Source organism: Tiliqua scincoides, chromosome 1 (genome assembly GCF_035046505.1).
Source record: "Tiliqua scincoides isolate rTilSci1 chromosome 1, rTilSci1.hap2, whole genome shotgun sequence".
Lineage (NCBI taxonomy): Eukaryota > Metazoa > Chordata > Lepidosauria > Squamata > Scincidae > Tiliqua > Tiliqua scincoides.
In genome coordinates, this window is record NC_089821.1 from 79,055,849 (window position 1) to 79,075,390 (window position 19,542).

Below are 19,542 nucleotides of genomic sequence, written 5' to 3' on the forward strand. Positions count from 1 at the left end.
CCTTAGCTATGCCACTGGCCTTCCCATCTCTGGACTGTTGTTTCCTGCCTCAGACCCTTGCTGCTGCCTTTCCTTCTTGTTCTCACTCACTCCCAGCTGTGGGGGGGGGGGAGCATGAATAGGCTGGTGAGGCTTGCAGGCTGTGCAGGAGAAAGTGGAGAGAGAGGCGGAGGAGGCTGATGCATGATGCTGTCCTGTTCTCGCAGGCCTAATGTAACTTTTTCTGCTTTCATTGTTGTCTTTCTTTTTACTGCCCTCCTCTCTTATTCTTCATTTCTGCATTACAGAGGATTTCAGAATTAAAGGTGGGGAGGAACTCTGCACCTTCTCCTTCTTTGGGTGAATCTGGAACTGATGTCATGACATCATGATGTCACTGCCCTGGGCATTGGGCTTGTTAGATATGCCTCTGTGTAAATTAAACTGAAATGTTAGATCATGGAAAGGATCATGGGCGGAGGGGGAGAAGTGACTTGAAGATGAACTTGTGTCCAGGAGGAGCAGAGTTCTGGGCCTTCTAGTTAGTAATTCCTACAGCAGGGAGCAACTCATGGGCTGCCTCTGAATCTGTTTACATCTATGTTTTATGTTAACATCTAGGCCAGTGGGTTCCCATATTTACCATGGTCACAGTGCCCTTCTTTTGTGACATCCTTTTTTTCCCTGCTCTTCTGGGCGCCACCATCTTGGATTGCATGTAATCTCACACCTGAATCTAAAGTCTAAAAAGGTGGCACCCAGAAGAGCTGTCCTTTTGTGTGTTTGCTGTGCACAGTTTGGGAACAACTGATCTAGGCTATTGTCTTTCCTATTTACTATTGTTGAAGATAGCATGGAGCTCATGTGGCATTAAAACTACAAACCAATGCAGATTTACCTGGGAGTAAGTCCTATTGATCACAGTGGAACTTAATTCAATGTGCAGGGTTACACTCTAATATCTTTTGTATTACAACCCAATTCTATGCTGACCTCCTCTGACAGGACGAGCACTCGCACAGTTGCAAACATGCCATAAGGCACATTGCACCAGTGTGGAGGTCCATCCTGACAGCCTCCTGCTGCCGGTTGGAGGCTAGCATCTGCTGCAGCAGATAGACACAGGATGGTGAGAGGGGGTGTAATGGGACAGGAGGGTGGATCTGGTCTGGGAGGGGGTGGGGAAGGTGAAAGAGGCCCCTGCCATATTGTATTCCCCCCCGAGCCTGAAAGCCCAACATGTGCTGGCCCAGATTTGCGCCAGTGACAGAGCTGGTGTGGATCTGTATAGCCCCATAGAGGCTGCTGGGGCAAAGGGACAAAGGTTCCCTTATTTAGAGGAGATCTCTGGCAGCCACAGTTCCCATTCTGGATGCAGTGGAGGCTGCATTGGCCCTGCTGTGCTGCAGTGTGGGAATTTGGTTAGGATTGGGCCCTTAATTTGGGATTTTAAAAAATTAAATTATACACTTCTTTTTAGAAAAACCATTGTAACCTACTTCAAGAATATTTAAATGAAGTTTCAAAGTAGAAATGGGTGGAAGGAAAAAACACACCTAAAAATGACTTTTTAAAGTTAGTTTTTTTGTTGTACAGGTCGTGTCTTGTTATCTGCTAGGGTTCTGTTCTAGAATCCCTAGTGGGTAAAAAAAAATCAGTGGATTGAAAAACAGTGGAAAAATAGATTTAAAGATCCACTTCCAGATTTCTTGCCCCTTCATTGCTCCTAATAAGGTCGTGTCTCGACATTCACAGGGGTTTGATGCTGATAAAAAATTTAAAAAGTGTGTCCCTTTACAATTGTGGTTTAAAAACAGCTTTTCTGACTGTTGTAGAGAGGCAGTCAGCAATTCGAAAAGCAAAGGTCTCCTTGCCTTTGCCTGGCTCAGCTGAAGATTGGAATGATCACTTGCCTGACTGCTCTATAACAGTATAAGAAAAGCAGTTTTTAAAACTGTGATTTTAAAGAGTTACATTTTCTCCTTCTCCAGGGATCAGCATATTCCTTCTCATTTGCATTGGCCATTCGTGTTGAATCAAATCCGTGTATAACAAGATTTGACTTGTAGTCTTAATGAGGAGTCGCTGTAGGGGGTGTGTCAAGGTAAGCCCCTGTACTTTAAAACTTACCACTGCTTCAGCTCTGCTTGTGAAGGAAGGTGAAATAAGGATGTTGGGTACTAACATGTGATCCCATTGTGTTTGAGTGGATTGTAAGGAAAGATTGCTACTTATTACTGCAAACTCTGTTGTTGAGGCTTGCTTTGTGTGACTCAATCAGGAAATGATTGGGCTAATGATAGTTGTTCCCATATGAATAACGCATTAGTGAAATTTTATTTTACAACTCATGGATATCTAGGTTTCTTAACAGAACCAGAAATGAGAACAAAGTCATGATTTTGTTTGTTTTGATTAAGAGACTACTAATCATCTCTTGTTGTATCTGCAACTTCAAGTGGGCTAATTGTTCAGGCAATGCCAGAAATTAGAATTCTGTAGTTGTATGTCTTGGGTATTTGGTAAACAAAGAACATTCAGTTTGGCACCAGTCCATGACCGATTAACTCTAGAGCAGTCATATTAAAGTAAATAAAGAGAGAGAGATCGAGAGAGATCTTTTATTTGTGCAGAAGTGCTAAACCCATTTTAAAGTCAGTTTTTTATTTTGGGGGAAAAAACTGTACATCCTACTTAAATGTCATGGATCTCGACATGCAAAACAGGTATTGTCAACAAGAGAAAAATGTAGTTGGGAGGAAAACCTAGGATTAATTCTGATATCTCAAGGATTAGCATTTGAGACTTCAAGAATGATAAACAGGAAATCCACTATTGGTATCTTTGTAGTATAATCAATAGATTAACTTCTTTATCCTTAAAAGAAAATGCTGCAATTGTTGTTTCTTGAAATCCTCTCACTCTTCAAAGTTAAGAACATTTTTGAACTATGCAGCAACGTTTTTGTATTGCATATAGTTAACATTATAACACTTTTTCTTTACAAAAGGGTTTAATGCATGTGTCTCTTAACATTTCTGATAAACATATTACATAGGGTGTGTTTTAATAGTCAAACCAGGAGCAAGTTAATATTCAGGATAAAGGAGATTCTGCATTTTATATATTTTTAAAATTCCTGTATTGCTTTTTCATTTAAAAAACAAAATGAAAGTGGTGTGATTTTTGTCAGAATTTTTGAACATGGAAACAACAAAAATCATCAGTATAGAATATAACAAAACATTTCAACTTGCTAAGTTTCATCAGCTAATTGTTTAAATCTCACATCAGCCACGCTAGCAGCCCGATCCTAAACTCCCCAGCACCACTGGGTGCAGCAGCACCAAAATGGCTACTGCTGTATCCAGTGGGGCCAGGGAGGTTACTGGAAGTCTCCTTGGGGACTTTTGTCCCCTTCCTCTGAGGAAAGCCATAGACCCCGCAATGGGGCAACTTTTATCTGCACCAGCTATTTTCCTGGCACAGATGAGAGAAGCCCCATGTTGGACTTTGCAGCCAAAAAGGGCAACAGAATCAGTTGGAGGAGGCCTCTGATGGTTCTGCCCTGTCCTGGGCCGCTTCCTCTCTGTCCCACCCTCCTCTTGCCCCAGAATGCCTCTCCCCACCACAAAAAGCTGCACTGTCACCTCCTCGTTGTCATCCTCCAGTGTTCCCTATACTCCAGGAGCCGGAAACATGCTTTACGCCATGTTTGTGATGCCCAGGAACCAGTGGTATAAGCATACTTATTCTAGTGCTGGCAATGTGCCACTAGAGCCCTTAGGATTGGGCTCTAGGTGGCCTTAGGCTAGCTGTTGTCTGCTTCACAGTGCAGTCCTAAGCATGTCTACTCAGAAGTAAGTCCTATTGAGTTCAATGGGACTTACTCCCAGGTAAGTGTGTATAGGATTGCAGCCTCAGTTGTTCATCTGTTGAATGAGGATATGCATATCAACCTGGGCAGTATATGAAGGGTTTTGAACACTCAGGAGCTCTTTTGGGTATGAATTACAGTAGTATTGTTTTTTGTTTCCCATTTGGTTTATCTTTCTCAGTACAGTACAGGAGGACAAAGAGAGAAAAGAGAAAGAGCTTGTAATCTAGAGGTGTGTGTTAACGTATAGGAGTAATTTCTGAACAGGCTGACAGTTAGTTTGCTATAAAATGAGTGTGCATATTGTTCTTCTCAGCAGTTCCTTTATCCTTGAACTAGTATTTCTACTTCCGAAAATGGAAGGCAGTTTATATATGTTCTCCAGCCTTAAAGTAAATTTTATTTTCTTCTTCTTCGTCTTTGTCTTCTTCTTCGTCTTCTTGTGGTGTTTACAGTTAATCTGACTCAACTTTTCAGAGAGCATGTTTTGAAAGTGAGAAATATGCAGGTTTTTCCTTTTGCTGATAGGAACCTTGCTAATGTGGGACAACTGTATCATATTAGTTCTGGTCATCTCGGGTTAAACATGGGATAAAAGGTCAGTATGAGTACCTCAGTGTAGGGGATTTTAAGTACAATTCCTTCAGGTGTTCTACACCACCGTTTTGCAATGAAAGAGACCTCTTGCACAATTAACTGATTTTGCTTTGCCTGAACTGGAAGGCAAGTCCGTGTGTGTGTGTGTGTGTGTGTGTGTGTGTGTGTGTGTGCACGCGCATGTGTGCGCGCGCTCGTGTGAGAGAGTGAGAGTGGGGGGCAGGTTTTCCATCAACTCCTCTCCCCATCTGCAGTCCCATGCTGTATCCTGTACAATTCTGGAAAGCCTCTTGATCCTCAGGATCAGTTTTTTGGGTGGTTGCTGGAGGTTGCAACAGAGAGGGGAGGGTTGCAACAGATTCACATCAATTCTGATTGGAACACCATTGGAGATAAACCAAAGCTGATATATTTTGTAGAATGTTTGTTGTACTTTTTTGTGTTTTGTGCTGTTCTGAGGGCCTTTTTGTGCAGAAAGCTGATTTATAAATTTTAATATTCACGAACATTGTTATCTCAGTGAATTATCAGTTTTTTAAGTGAGTAAACAGTGGTGGTGATTTCAAATTGTGAACCTGGTTTTATTTACTACTTTGTTGACTGTATATGGAATGCCAAAAAAAAAAAAAAGATAAAATAATTCAGCTTTTCTGGGTAAGATTACATAAGTCCATTTCTGGATAAGTTTGCATAGATCAGACTCTGGATCCAATTGAGTGCCCCCGGGACCATAACTCAGTCAAGAAAAACATTAGGAGGGTGGAGTAACCCTCCTTCCTATACGTTTTTCTTATTTTGAGAACCATTGCTTTAGAAAGACGATCAAATTATCTTGATACAAATTTTTAAATGTAGATTTCTTTAAGCCATTTCTGTCCAACATTGCATATATGCTATAGTGACCAAATATGTACACCTGTGGGTCTGGCAAAAATGGGATAATCGAGACAACTAGAACCTTGTGACTGTTCCGTCCGTCCATCCGTCCGTCCGTCCCAAATACAGTGGAATAGTGTTTCTCAAACCATGGCACAGGACGCACTAGGTGGGTTGCGAGCCAACCCCATTCATTTCAATGTTTATATTAAACTTGATGCTACCACAGTATGTGATTGCATTTGGGGAAATGTTACAGATTTGTACTTCGAACAGGCTACTATGTATATGCTTTTAACAATGATAATCAATGGGGCTTACTCCTGGGTAAGTGTGGATAGGATTGCAGCATTTGGGATTTTGGGGGAATTAAAAATTTTTTTTTAAATGGATCAGCAACTGCTTGGAAGGGTTTATTTTATTTAAAAAATTTAAACTTATTATGAACTTTTAATTTACTTATTTGATTGATTTGATTTATGGGGGATGTAAAAATTTTCCTGCTTGATGACATCACTTCTGGCCCTGACATCACTTCCATTTGTTAACGACACCACTTCCAGTGGGTCCCAACAGATAGTCATTCTTAAAAGTGGATCCTGGTGCTAAAAAGTTTGAGCACCACTACAGTAGAATATTTACCAAAAGCATTTGTAACCAGAACTGCTATTTAGAATTGCTTATTTACCTTATGGTCATTACCGTTTTTAAAATCTGAAGATCAGTATTCAGATAGGCATCCTCTCTGATGTATGATGTGGGTATGGAATAATTAACTATTAGTATTTATATACTGCTTTTCAACAAAAAGTAGATCACTGAGGGCCCAATCTTATCCAACTTTTCAGCACTGGTGCAGCCACAACGCAGCCCCAAGGTAAGAGAAGAAATGTTCCAATACCTTGAGGAGGCCTCTGTGACTGCCTCCCCACTACAGGATGCAGTGCACGCCCCACTGGCATGGCTATACCAGCACTGGAAAATTGGATAGGATTGGGCCCAAAGCTATTTACACAGTCAAATAAATCAATAAATAGTTCCCTGTCCCCGAAGGGCTCACAATATATTTTTTTTCATACTCATAAGAAGACACTGGCAACAACTACTGAAAAGGACGCCACGCTGGAGTGGAAAGGGACCTTTGCTATCTCCCCCTGCTAAGTATAAGAGGACACCACTTTAAAAACATGCCTCCTTGTCCATCTGCTCCTCAGTTTTCATTAGATAAACTTTAAACTCAATTTGCCAAGGATATCACCTATGTAAACCCCATCAAAATAGGCATGATGTCCCCCTGGCAACTGCTTGTCCAGTGTTGTGGGATTCTTTTCAGCTTGTGCAGCCTGAGGATGTGGACAGACTCCTTTGGAGTGTGAGGCCGTCTGCCTGCCTGTTTGACCCTTGCCCAGCTTGGCTGATAAGAGCTGCCCGGGGGGGGACTGGCTGAGTGGACGGGGAGGGTGGGCAACTCTTCTTTGGGGGAGGGGACACTGCCGCTTGCTTTGAAGCGGGCGGTGGTTCGCCCCCTCCTGAAGAAGCCCTCCCTGGATTCCAATGTGTTGAACAACTATCGGCCAGTCTCCAACATCCCGTTTCTGGGCAAGGTAATTGAGCGGGTGGTGGCGGCCCAACTCCAGAGGGTCTTGGATGAAGCGGATTATCTGGATCCTTTTCAGTCTGGTTTCAGGCCAGGCTTTGGGATGGAAACTGCCTTGGTCGCCTTGGTGGATGACCTACGCCGGGGACTGGACAGGGGGAGTGCGTCCCTGTTGGTCCTGCTGGACCTCTCGGCGGCTTTCGATACCATTGACCATGGTATCCTTCTGGGCCGATTGGCCGAGTTGGGAGTTGGAGGCACTGTTTTGCGGTGGTTCCGCTCCTACTTGGAAGGTCGGTCCCAGATGGTGGTGCTGGGGGATGCCTGTTCGACACCCTGGCCATTGAGGTGCGGGGTGCCGCAGGGCTCAATTCTGTCCCCCATGCTATTTAATATCTTCTTGAAACCGCTGGGAGAGGTCATCCGGGGGTTTGGAGTGGGGTGTCATCAATATGCTGATGACACCCAGCTTTATCTCTCCTTTCCTCTAGACTCCAGGGTGGCGGTTGAGGGCCTGGAGCGCTGTCTGGAAGCAGTGAGGATCTGGATGGGGGCTAACAAGCTGAAATTCCGGATAAGACAGAGGCTCTCCTGGTTCGGAAATCCTCGATGCAGGTGCTGGATTATCAGCTTGCTCTGAATGGGGTTGCACTCCCTCTGAAGGAGCAGGTCCGCAGCTTGGGGGTCCACCTGGACTCGCAGCTGCTCCTGGATTCCCAGGTGGCGGCTGTGGCTAGGGGGGCCTTTGCTCAGCTTCGGCTGGTGCGCCAGCTGCGTCCGTACTTGGATCGTGCAGACCTGGCCACGGTGATCCATGCTACGGTGACATCAAGGTTAGATTATTGTAACGCGCTTTATGTGGGGCTGCCCCTGAAGACGGTTCGGAAACTGCAATTAGTGCAGAATGCGGCGGCCCGTGTGGTCACTGGAGCTAGGCGGTTTGACTCTGTCAGCCCGCTTCTCCGGGGGCTACATTGGCTGCCCATTCGTTTCCGGGCCCAATTCAAGGTGCTGGTTTTGACCTTTAAAGCCCTATACTGCTCTGGGCCAGGTTATCTTAGAGACCGCCTACTCCCATACAATCCGGCTCGTCCTCTCAGGTCATCAGAGAAGGCCTTTTTACAAGTGCCGCCGCCTAAGGAGGTACGTGGGGCGGCGGCAAGAAATAGGGCCTTCTCAGTAGTGGCACCAACGTTGTGGAACTCCCTTCCCCTTGACTTGAGAATGGCTCCCTCTCTTGAATCCTTTCGGCGACGCCTGAAGACCTTGTTGTTTAACCAAGCCTTCTGACGTTCTGGCCTTTTTAACATCTTTTATATATCTTTTAGTTGCTTTTTTACAGGCCCGATTCCTCTAAGAACTGCTGTTTTATGCTCTTTTATTCTGACTCTTCTGACTACTGTTTTTATGGGTTCTGCTAATGTGTTTTTTAATATGTTTTTATCTGTGAAATTATGTTTTAATTTGTTTTATATGTTGTTAGCCGCCCTGGGTCCCTTTTTGGGAGAAGGGCGGGATAAAAATAAAGTTTTATTATTATTATTATTATTATTATTATTATTATTATTATTATTATTATTATTATTATTCACATGGGTTTTACTTCTCTCCTTTTCCCTTATTGGCTAGTGCATGGTTTAGCATTGTGTCTGTACTGCTGATAATCCTGACCTTTTAACTAGCGTTTCCAAAATTTCCTTTTAACTAGCGTTTACAAATCTGCTCCAGGTCCAGGTTGCAAACACCTTCGGGTATGAGATGGAATGTGCTTGACGTAGGATCTGTCCACATGAATTCCAGGAATAAATTCACTTTCACATTTGATTTGTTTGTTGAAAGGGTATGTGGTGAAAATGAGTGGAAAGTAAAGCTGATTGTTTATTTGAATCTGCTCAGTGTAGTGTGAAGAATATTTGCTTAGGTCATGAGACAGTGGCTATGCCATACTGCAGTTTCTTAGAATCTGAAGTAGAGCTGGAAGGGGCCTTCAAGGCTGCACAGGTTATATTGGAAAATAAAAACAGTCTGGAGAAAACAACTTCAGTGTCTTCAGTGTGTCAACAGATCTTTAGAGGAATGACATACTGAACTTTGTGCTTTGGAGAGAAACTTCAGGAGTGACAGCAAGTAATAAGGGAGGGGGGATTATTTAACAGCTTTGGGACAGCTTCAGGGAATACTACTTGTCTATCCAATGGACATTCAGCCCGAGTTGTTTACTGTGGCAAAGTTTGGAAGAGAAATAAAAACAGAAGGATTATGCAACTTGAGCAGATTAGTGGTAGAGATAAAAATAGGTTTTTGCTTTATGTGTTTCCTCACTTCAGTGCACTATGCAGGGTTCCATCCTGCTTTCTTTAGGGCATTCTCTTGTTTGGAGAAAGCTCTCATATTTTCATTAGAGGCAATGGATATGTTTATAGTATGTCAGATTAAATAAGCAATTGCAGATTTATTGGTGCTCTCTGCAGCTGAGAAACAGGATATTGAAACTTAAAGACTTAGAAAGATAGGTTTTATTGAAAATAATAAAAGTTCTGAGTTATCACATTTTTGGTCTGTAGAGTCAGACTGTTTAATTCGGTCTCCATTATCCATGCAAAGAAACTTGATTTTTGGAATAATGAAAAGAATTTACAACACCTGCAGTAATTTGCAGTCTAGGAATAAATCTTTCAGCAGACTTATTGCATGTTTTATAAACTTCAGGTCCCTACCAGGATTAGCATACCAGAGGACTGCTGATGCGTGGTTGATGAACCGAACAAACAGCAGTATTTGGAAATGTGTTTGCCTTTTTATGTTTCTTGAAATCTGAACATAGACGCATCAATAATGCATCTTGCATGTTTAACAGTGTGTTACTTAAATTCATGCAATTTAGGCAGAACGCAATATATAAATTATTGGTAGCGATTATGACTTAAATTGTTTGAGTATCTGCTATGAAAAGGATCAGTAAAATGATTTTTGGTAGTTTGCTTAATGTAACAGTAGCTGAAGTGACTTTTGCCTACTTAGCTATCTGAATCCTTTTTTTCGTAAGACCCATACATATAGTAGCTGCTTAAAAGCTCATCATATAGTGCTTGTAACGATCTGTAGTCTCTGTTAAGCAGTGAAAGCCAGTGATAGTATCCCTTGGCTTTGTCTCCTCCCCATAAGGTTGCAGGAATTGTGTAGTAAGTTTTTTTTTGCCCCTTTCAAGTGATCCTATGGCCTTTGAGGAATCTGTACCATTCTGAAGATGCTTTGAATTAGAATCAGCCCCAAAATTAGAATCATTTTGGAAACAAAATTAGAATCATTTTGTTTTAGTTGGTCATTCTTTAGTTTTTTTGCTTCACTTGGCCATTCTTTAGGTTTTTGTTTTGTTTTAATGGTGTCGCACTTCATGTGCAGAGTGCTTTTAAAGTCTTTAAGGATTTCCTATGCAAATTGTTCCCCTCACTGATTCCAGAGACCAATTCCCCAACATTTAAGTCAATGTGGGAAGTGCTTGAATATACAACAGCTGTAAGCAAGCATCAGAATTCTCCATGTATGTATATAAGAATCAAATTCTGTAGTCAAAGCAAAGCCAACTTTTTATTTATTTAAAATATTTTTATCCTTACTTTCTATCTGGTTATCCCAAACTATTATCCAAACCAATCTTGATCAGTCAGTTAAAGGTATAATAAATCAAAGAAAGCAAAGACACATCAGAATAACTGCATTAATATATCTACATACTAGGCTCATAAAGCCAGATAACAATCTTCCTCAGAGGTCTTGACCAAACACTATAGATATTCCAAATATATGAATTGTGAACCGATCCTGTCAGTTTCCTGATAGGAAAGGATCCTATCAATGTTAATCTTGTAATCCCATAATTTGGAGGAGAATAGATGACCTAGATCTGTTGAAACTAAATTGGCACGTTCAGTGGCATGCTCACTTTTGCCTTCCAAATGCACTATTAAAAAAGGTGATGTGTGCTGGTTCCACTTGTACGGATGGCACACTTTTGCAGGATGGTACAAAAATGTAATATCTTGACAGAAATTTAGTCACACATTCTGTGTCGCTTCTGTGCGCGCCATCTAGAAAGTGCTGCCTTGGGCAGAGGATGCTGAGGAGGAGCTGAGGCAGGAAGCAGCAAGCAAGACAACCCTGCCTACCGGGCTCTGAGGCTCTCCACACTTTCCAGGGAGTAAGTCCCATTAACTATAAGGGGACTGACTTCTGAGTAGGCAGGCAGGCAGGGATCCTCCTAGGTGCTAAGGGGACACCCTCTCCACACCTTCCAGGGAGTAAGTCCCATTAACTATAAAGGGACTGACTTCTGAAAAAAATAAGACCTACCCTGAAAATAAGACCGAGTGTGTTTTTTTGAGCCAAAAAAAAAAATAAGACAGTGTCTTATTTTTAGGGAAACATGGTGTGTGCGTGTGCGTGTGTGTGTGTCTTCTAAAGAGAAGTAGCATGGAGGAGAAATTTGATGGGGGAAGAGTGGTGAGTGCTTCACCCTTTCCTTGCCCACTGCTTAACTACTCCAAATTCACCCCCCCCATGCACACCCTTTCTCATCTGCAGGGTTTAACATGCATGTTGACCTTTGCCAAGGTATCTTAAGGAACACCCCTCCTATACGATATGGTCTGGTCCCTGAAGTCATCAGGGGAGCCCCTTCTTCTTATGCTGTAACTGTTTTTCAGCTGGTGACTTCTCTGTCATAGCACCCTGTGTAAGGAATTCCTTCTGTGTTCCCTGTAAAAACTGAATCCTCCTTGTCCTTCTTGCAGAGACTCAAGATGTTTTTGTTCCACACTGCTTTCATGCTTCTATGATTTGTGCTTTTCATGTCTGTTGTTTTTTATTGCTTGTTTTATAGATTTTTTTTAAAATTGTTAGGTACCTTCGGCCTTTAAATGTAAAAGAGGAAAGCACGTTAAAAATGTTTTTAAAATAAATGAACAAACCAATACATTTTGAACCCAATTAGAAATAAAAAACCTCTCTTCTGTGAACAGTGTTCTCTCTAAGTTGCATAGCTGTGGGGCTTGAAACCAAGCTGTGCACAAGAGCTTGACTTTCCCGGAAGTCCAATGATGATATATGACTTCATTGCTGAGTTGACTCCTTGGACATCCAAACTCCCTTAGAGAGAACCCTATTGGTGAGGCTGCTTTTCTTATTCTTCATTTAATCTTATTTTTATACATTTAGCATCAGGTTTCATTACATACATTTGTGTGTAATGTGTATTTAATTTCTGTCTTGCAGCATATATTGCAGTTCACTGTGGCACAGTACTCACATTTAGAAGATTCCTATAGACCAAATAAACACAAATAACTTGTGAAAAGTGAGAGAACTGGGTAGATGTATGGAAGAATATGAAGACTACCCTTTCACCCTAAAGGTTGTCAGGTATGGGTGCAGACAGTCTTCTGGGCACCCATAGGTGAAGGAAGGTGGCACAAGCAGGGCTTTATTGAGTCTGTACAAATCCCCTGGGTAATGGGCACTGTACCTGAAGTATACTAGTCATGCCCCTAATGTTTAGTCCACAACATCAAGTACAGTGTTTTAAAATTCTGATCTGAAATCTGATTTTTTCCCCCAAAGTAACTTTCAAAAGACTGTGATTTATTTATTTTTTGGTACTGTAAATTTGCAGGATCTACAACCTTGATGTAGTCACTCTTTATAGAGTGTATAGGATCTCCATTCAGCCCCTCAGCTAGTTCTGTGACCTTTCTGCTTTGTGGCATTAATCAAGCTACCTACTTGACATTTTTTAAAAAAGGTTTTTCTCTTTTTGGAAGTTCTTGACATGTTGTTATAATCTGTAGTTCAGAAGCCTAGTGGCATGCACTAGAATAGCTGGGGCTGAAATATGAATCCTTACTATCAGTTCTTTAAAGCATATGATGAAACTCCCAGTTTCATAAAAACATGCACTGATATTCTGTCAAGTATGAACTATTTTTGAGAATCAGCGAAGACTCTCAGATCAGATGAACTCTTGTAGTGATTTGTGATGGCTCCCTTCTTCTGCCACAGTCCCCAAAGACAATTGGTCAAAGGAATCCTTTTCAGACATTATGGTCAGTGTACCCAGGTACAGCATCCAGAAAAGCACTGTGGGAAGTCTTCCCCTACCCTGCAGATGCACTCCTTGACCTGCTTGCTCACCACAGTTGTGTTTGTCAGTCTCTGCTCACGGTGTGGGATACTTTGCATGATGAAGAGGGCTGGGTGTTGTTGAAATTGATCCTTTCAAAATCCAAATATACTGAGTTATCCAGAATTGTTGAACCACATGTTTAGTCTGTGAGAAGCAGGATAACAGTGCATTTCATTGATGTTTGCAGCACCTTCCTTTTACCCTCTCCTCAGAAGGTATTTATATTTCTGTATTTAAGAATATAATTGTTAAGAAGCCTCTCTGCTATTATCCCATAGAACCATCAGCTCATTGAGGAAGAAAAGCCAACCCTATTGCCACCAAGCTGTTGGGACCCCTCTTAGTAACCCCAGAACCACCTACTCTCCTGTGAGGGGGAGGAGTAGAAGAAGCAGCAGTCAATGAGGCTTAACCACCTCCTCCCAACCACTGCGCATTCCTTTTCTATTGTAATAGTTTTTCCACTGATTGATTTTTTTTTCTCCTGTCAGCTGCTCTTGGGAACCTTGTTGGTTGAAGAGCATACTTTAAATAAATATTTATGATTTCTTCTACCCCTACCCATAGGCCTATTTTGCTGCCTAACTTTCAATAGCCAGGAAGTGCAAGGGTTTGCCATACATTTCTCCACAATCTGTTGGCAACTGAAGGCGAAATCAGGTTAAGTTTGTGTGCAACATAAGGGAATATCTATCATAGCAAATAGACTAGTGTGTTTATTAAAATAAAATTATCAGTTCTGTCTGATTGCATCTCATTCTTCAGTAGCAGATGCACAGAGATGCATAAAGATTCATTAGATGGTAATATTATATTTCTAAAATGCTAGGCAAAGCACCTGGCAATTGGACTTGAAAACAGCAATCTTTACTTCACTTTTACAATATTGGCAAGTAAGCAAATTCTTCCAGTGAAGAAATGCATTTTCCCCCCCCCCCCAGGATTAGATTTAAAACTTTGTTTTAAAAACCAGAGGACACTTTTAACTCTTTCTGAAAAGGAGACAAAACACATTCTTTTTTCCAGTTCTTCTAGTAAGATTTTTCAAATGCACATCTGACACAAAAAATATGAATTTCCCTGATCAAATGAGTCCTTGCAGCTACAAAAACACTGATATGTACAGAGAATGTCCCTCTTTTACCAGAGAGAACTTCCTTTTTGTGTTCAGTAAATGGGACAACTGTCTGTGTCTGCAAGAGTTGTCTGTGTGGAGCTGACCTCTCCTTTAAAGTCAATTGTGAAATCTCTTTATGTAGTTACTTCATGTACACAGAGTAGCTCTGAATTGGGAGTTTATCTAGTGCTTCAGTAAGGTGTAGGTAAAGCATAGTTCATTATATAGTTTCCTTTTCTCTCCTCAGATTGCTTTTATATTTTGAACCAGGAAAGATCAATATCTATGAGCAGATATTTAATAGAATTTAAAAAAGAATTCTTCTTTCTGGTTAATATCTGTCCTACTAGATATGTTTTACTGAGATGCATTATTTGTGTTTGACAACAATTACTACATTTTTGTTCCCATGTTTTGCTACTACTACTGCTAATATAATAAAATTGCCCTTCTTTTCTATCTAGGCCTGAGGGTTACTGTATTGTTAACATCATTTCTCATGGTGCTGGGAGCTGGCCTGAGATGTGTACCTGTGTCAGACCGAGGAACAAGAAAATGGTAAGAGCTTTATTTTTTGTCTGGGGGGGGGGGCGGATTCAGTAGGATGCAAAGCTAAATTATTTCATACCCAAATTGATAGAGTGTAGTGTTGAAAGTTTAGCCTGGGTACAAAGACAAGTTAATTCAAAGGGTTATCCCAGCTGTCCTTTCACACCAATAATTTTCCAACCATTGTTACTAAATAAAGTAAGATCCAGTCATAACTGTCTAAACCAGTTTTCTGTATTTCCATTTTCTGTAACAGTCTGTTATGCTGCCTTATATACACACTGAGGGGAGAATGGGGTCATGTTAAGCCCTACAGTAGAGATGTTTGAAAATGTGTTTTTTATTTTGCAAATTTTGGTTAATAAAAAAATAGAAAAAGGCAAAAAGCAGTTCTATGTGTTTTTATTCCAAGTTAAACTTTTTAAAAATTTACTTGGTGTTGAAGTGTTCAGATAGAATATGTGCACTAGGAAGGTGATGTAGGTGATACAGTAAAAGCAGGTACAGCCCACAGACATTTCAGAGTTCCTGGTAGGGGGAAACAAGGGGGTATGGAAAACAGCACAGAAGACAGCTGCTTCAGTACAAAGGAGCATGCAAAATAGCAGGGGGAAAACAAAATCATACAAATCTAGAACATCCACGTACAATACAGATCAGAGACATAGTCTAATATTTACAGGAGGGATTCCATAGTGTCCATCAATAGGCAATATTACGTGGCCAGCCCAGAATTCTTTTAGCACAAAGTGGTAGGAGCACCCTTTAACACACAACCACCGCTTGTGTGGTTGCTTGCAACACCCAACACCTCACATTCTTGCAGTTGGATAATGGGCTATGAGAATAAGTCCCTGGGAGAAGCATAGTGACTTCTGAAAAAGTGCAAGCTGAAGCCATCTAGTGGTGGAAACTGGTACTGTAACAATAAGATAAATGTACCCTTGATATCTTGCTTCATCTTTCTTGGCCTTCAGAGGCCCTGAATAAGCTTTTGAAACTCATTTGGAGAGAAAATGGGACCATGAGGCAATGCTTTGAGGGGTAAAATTGGGATTATTTCATTTTATTAGTGAAAATTGTTTTGTTTCATTTTTTGATGCAACTATCGCATTATTTCGCATTTGCCATTTTCAAACGCCTCTACCTCGTATTGATTTTTTACTCACCAGAAGCCACCCTAGTGCATGGTTATTTATTAATTTTGTCCTTTTCTTATAATGCCGTTTTCATTTATACTATCCAGCCTCTGATTCATATTCAGTCAGCTCATTTTTTTTGTTAATGGGCAATTCTTAACACCTCCGTGAATAGCTTCTTATTAGTGTTGCAATGGAGAGAGAAAAGCTACACCATGTAGTCCTCTTTAAGTGTGGCATTGTGAAAGAAAACAAAAATATTGTGATGGTGTTTTAATAACACATGTTGTTTGCAAACTTTGATTCTTTTTGCCCCTGTCTTTCAAACTTAGATGAAGCTTTGACCGCAAAAGCATTCTCAAGTACCTGACAGCTGTGATGGCTGTGCAATAACGCCATATGATGATATGAGGATCTGAGAGAATTTGTCACTGTGCTGTCAGGGGTCTTGCTGTATCATTATGTTGTTGCCTTTTAACTGACAGGATGTCTGACAGAGATGCCATTGTCTTGGCCTGGTATTGCAGTGTTTGTTTCATTGCAAATTCTTGTCTTTTGTTTGGCAGGCTCTCAGTAGAAACAGTTTCAAAGTAAGTTAGATTCCCCTCCTCCTCTAATCACTTCAAAAACAGAAGTCCGCTGTGTTTCAGAATGCATGCATTTTCTTTCAAACAACAAATAAGCACTACTTACAAATGAAAGAAGAAACTAACCAAGTTCAGTATGAACACAAGTCTGGTCGGCCATTTTCAAGCTTGTTCATTCCTAATTAGCTAGAAGCAGATGGTGAAATGAGTCCCTAAATAAAGCTTATGAGCTGCACTTTTTCTATAGATCCTGTTTCCTTACTATTTAGAAAAAAGTGGCTTCATTTATTTGGCCTTTTTTTACTTGCAAAAATTGATTTATTTAAGTGAATTATCCCACCTTAATAGAAAAAATTATATATAAAAGGCAAAATTGCTTGTAAATTACTCATATTGGCATTTGTATTGCCCGTGAACACAACCAAACTAATAACCCAAGCCTTTAAATATCTAGCAATCATGCAGCCTTTTCAGTATAAATACGTAGTTTTATTAGTAATTAGAAATACTAGTTTCTGCCAAAAATAGAACTATTTTCCAAGGATTTTTCTCTAGATATTATCTCTAGCTATAATCAAAGCAAAACTACTTGTAAAGTAACAAAAACTATTATAGTACTATAGCTACATATCTACCGCTCTTGTCAGATTCAAGTGAATGCTTTCATGAAGAACACATGATCCATCTTTGCTAAGAATGTGATTATGGTAATTTTGTATTCTCTTTTTAAAAAAGAGAATGTATAAGACAGAAAATTGTAGTGTAATATAAAACCAGTGATAGTATTTTTGTTTTTGAAAGAGGGGTGTTTCAATTATTCATTTTAATGTGTGTTTTGTTTGTTAGGTTTTGTAACATTTTAGAGAATGACATGCTGGAATTTGCTTGTGAGACAATTCGGAAAAATTGATTAGCGTATATGAACTAACAGCAAAATCCTTTCCCCTGCCTGAGCCAGTGCAGCCATTCCTGCACTAGCTCAGAGTGTCACAAATGTGTTTTAAAGCATATTTGTGACTACTTGTGAGCCAGCAGTGATTGCCCAGTGGCCTGTACCAGCCTGCCAGCGCTGCATCCAGGAGCAGCACTGGCTGGCACAGGTAAGGCTACACTGGGTGGTGCAGGGCTATAGGGAGAGTGATGGGGAGGGGGTCCGGGGAGGGCAAAATGAGGGCCTGGGCCCTGTTGGGGGTGGGATTGGCAGAGGCCACCTCCATTGTACCCTAAACCTCTTCCTGGGCCAGGCAGACCTGCTTGGGGTATCCTGGATTTGTGCCAGCTGAATAGCATTCATGGATCCAAGAAACCCTATAAGGGTTGCTGGGGCATTGCATATGGTAAGAGGAAATATATCCCCTTACCGCAATGAGACATCTAGCCACCTCCTACCCTGCACTGATATAGTGCAGGCCATGCAACCTGGCTGTGCTGGCGCAGGTTAGGTTTGGGCTGTAATTGATTCAGATTAGTATTTCTTATGAAAGCCAGTGGCCAGTGGTGAGTAAGGGCCACTTCATATATTGTCTTGCATCTAATAGTGTCTAGCACAAACAGAAAGGCATTCTGCTTGCACAAAATGACCTCTGATTTCTGATAACTTTATTGAGAAGCCGTGTATAAATATTAATAACAATAGTAATAATTTTCCTCTCCTGCTGCATCCCATTCTACTTTGCCGTAGATCGTCCCTCATAAAATGGATCGTAAAATGGATCCCAGGGAGTTGCAATCAGATAGAAAGAGTTGAGCAAACCCATTCACAGGTGGAATGCTCTGCTCTTTTGAATACAGTCCACTGTAAAATTAGTCTGCATGCCAGACTAACACAGTAGTGTACTCCAAAACTTGAGATTTACAGGAGGGGTCTCTTTATCTGCGGAATCACCTCACCGCAGATGCCAATCCCTCATCAGTAGCCCCACTGAAGACCTCCCTTTGCGTCTGGTAAGTTTTTTGCGCCTTGGAGAGATCGTGTACCACTGCATGTGGCTTCTCTGAGGCTCAGAATGCTGACTGGAGCCTTTTTAAAACAACTTCTGGTTTTTGACGAAAACCAGAAGTTGCCCCCAAAAGGCTCCAGGTGGCATTCTGAGCCTCAGAGAGGCAGTGTGCAGCCTCTCTGAGGCTCAGAACGACTAGTCACTTTTGGAGCTCAGGTGGGCTCAGAAAACCACAGATTTTGTTATCTGCAGTTTTCAGAATCTGTGGTTGTCTGGGAATGGAACCCCACAGGTAAACAGGCTTCACCTGTATACAGGTCCAACCTTGTTGTACACAGATTTTTTATACTCAGATTTGACTCAACACAAATGGCCACTGCAAATGAGAAGGAATGTTCTGATCTGAGAAGGGGAAAAATGCTTCTCTTTAAAATCAGTTTTAAAAAACTGCTTTTCTTACTGTTAGAGAGAGTCATGCAAGTGATTGTTCCATGCTTCAGTTGAGCCAGGCAAAGGCAAGGGGTCTTTTGCATTTCTGACTGCCTCTCTACAGCAGTAAGAAAAGCTGTTTTTAAACCACAATTGTAAAGGGACGCACTTTTTAATTTTTTTAAAATTGCTTTTATTTAACACATTTTATGGTATCAGCAGGGAGTCTCAGAATCAAACCCCTGTGAATGTCAAGATTGAACCTTATTAGGAACAACGGAGGGGCAAGAAACCTGGGTCTTTAAATCTATTTTTCCACTGTGTTTTTTTCCCACTGATTTTTTTTATCCATAGAGGTTCTGGAACAGAACCCCAGCGGATAACGAGACATGACCTGTACATTTTTCGTTATCCACATTTATTTACTGACCATGAAGAGTTCCAATTGGCTCTATCCATTATAATCAGTGTGTGATCAGAAGCAAGAGGACTTGTTTACCTTTCATTTTGCAGATTGCACCATGGGAAAATGAAGTGGAAATGCAAATTTTATAGTGTGACTTTTATTTTGATACCTCATGGATTCCAGATGACTTCTGGTAGAAAAGCAATGGATAAGAGTAGCAAATTCAAAAGTGACATGTATCTTGTCACTGTGACGTGGGAAGCAAGAACTT

At 41.1% G+C, this 19,542-nt stretch overlaps 1 protein-coding gene across 1 annotated transcript in view; it reads left to right on the forward strand.

Moving 5' to 3' along the window:
* Positions 1-19,542, forward strand: part of SLC49A4 (solute carrier family 49 member 4) — an 84,906-nt gene that overhangs the window by 8,051 nt on the left and 57,313 nt on the right. Inside the window, exon 2 of the mRNA XM_066611770.1 lies at positions 14,686-14,779. Within this exon, the coding sequence (XP_066467867.1) occupies positions 14,686-14,779 (94 nt within the window). The remainder of the gene's footprint in view (positions 1-14,685; positions 14,780-19,542) is intronic.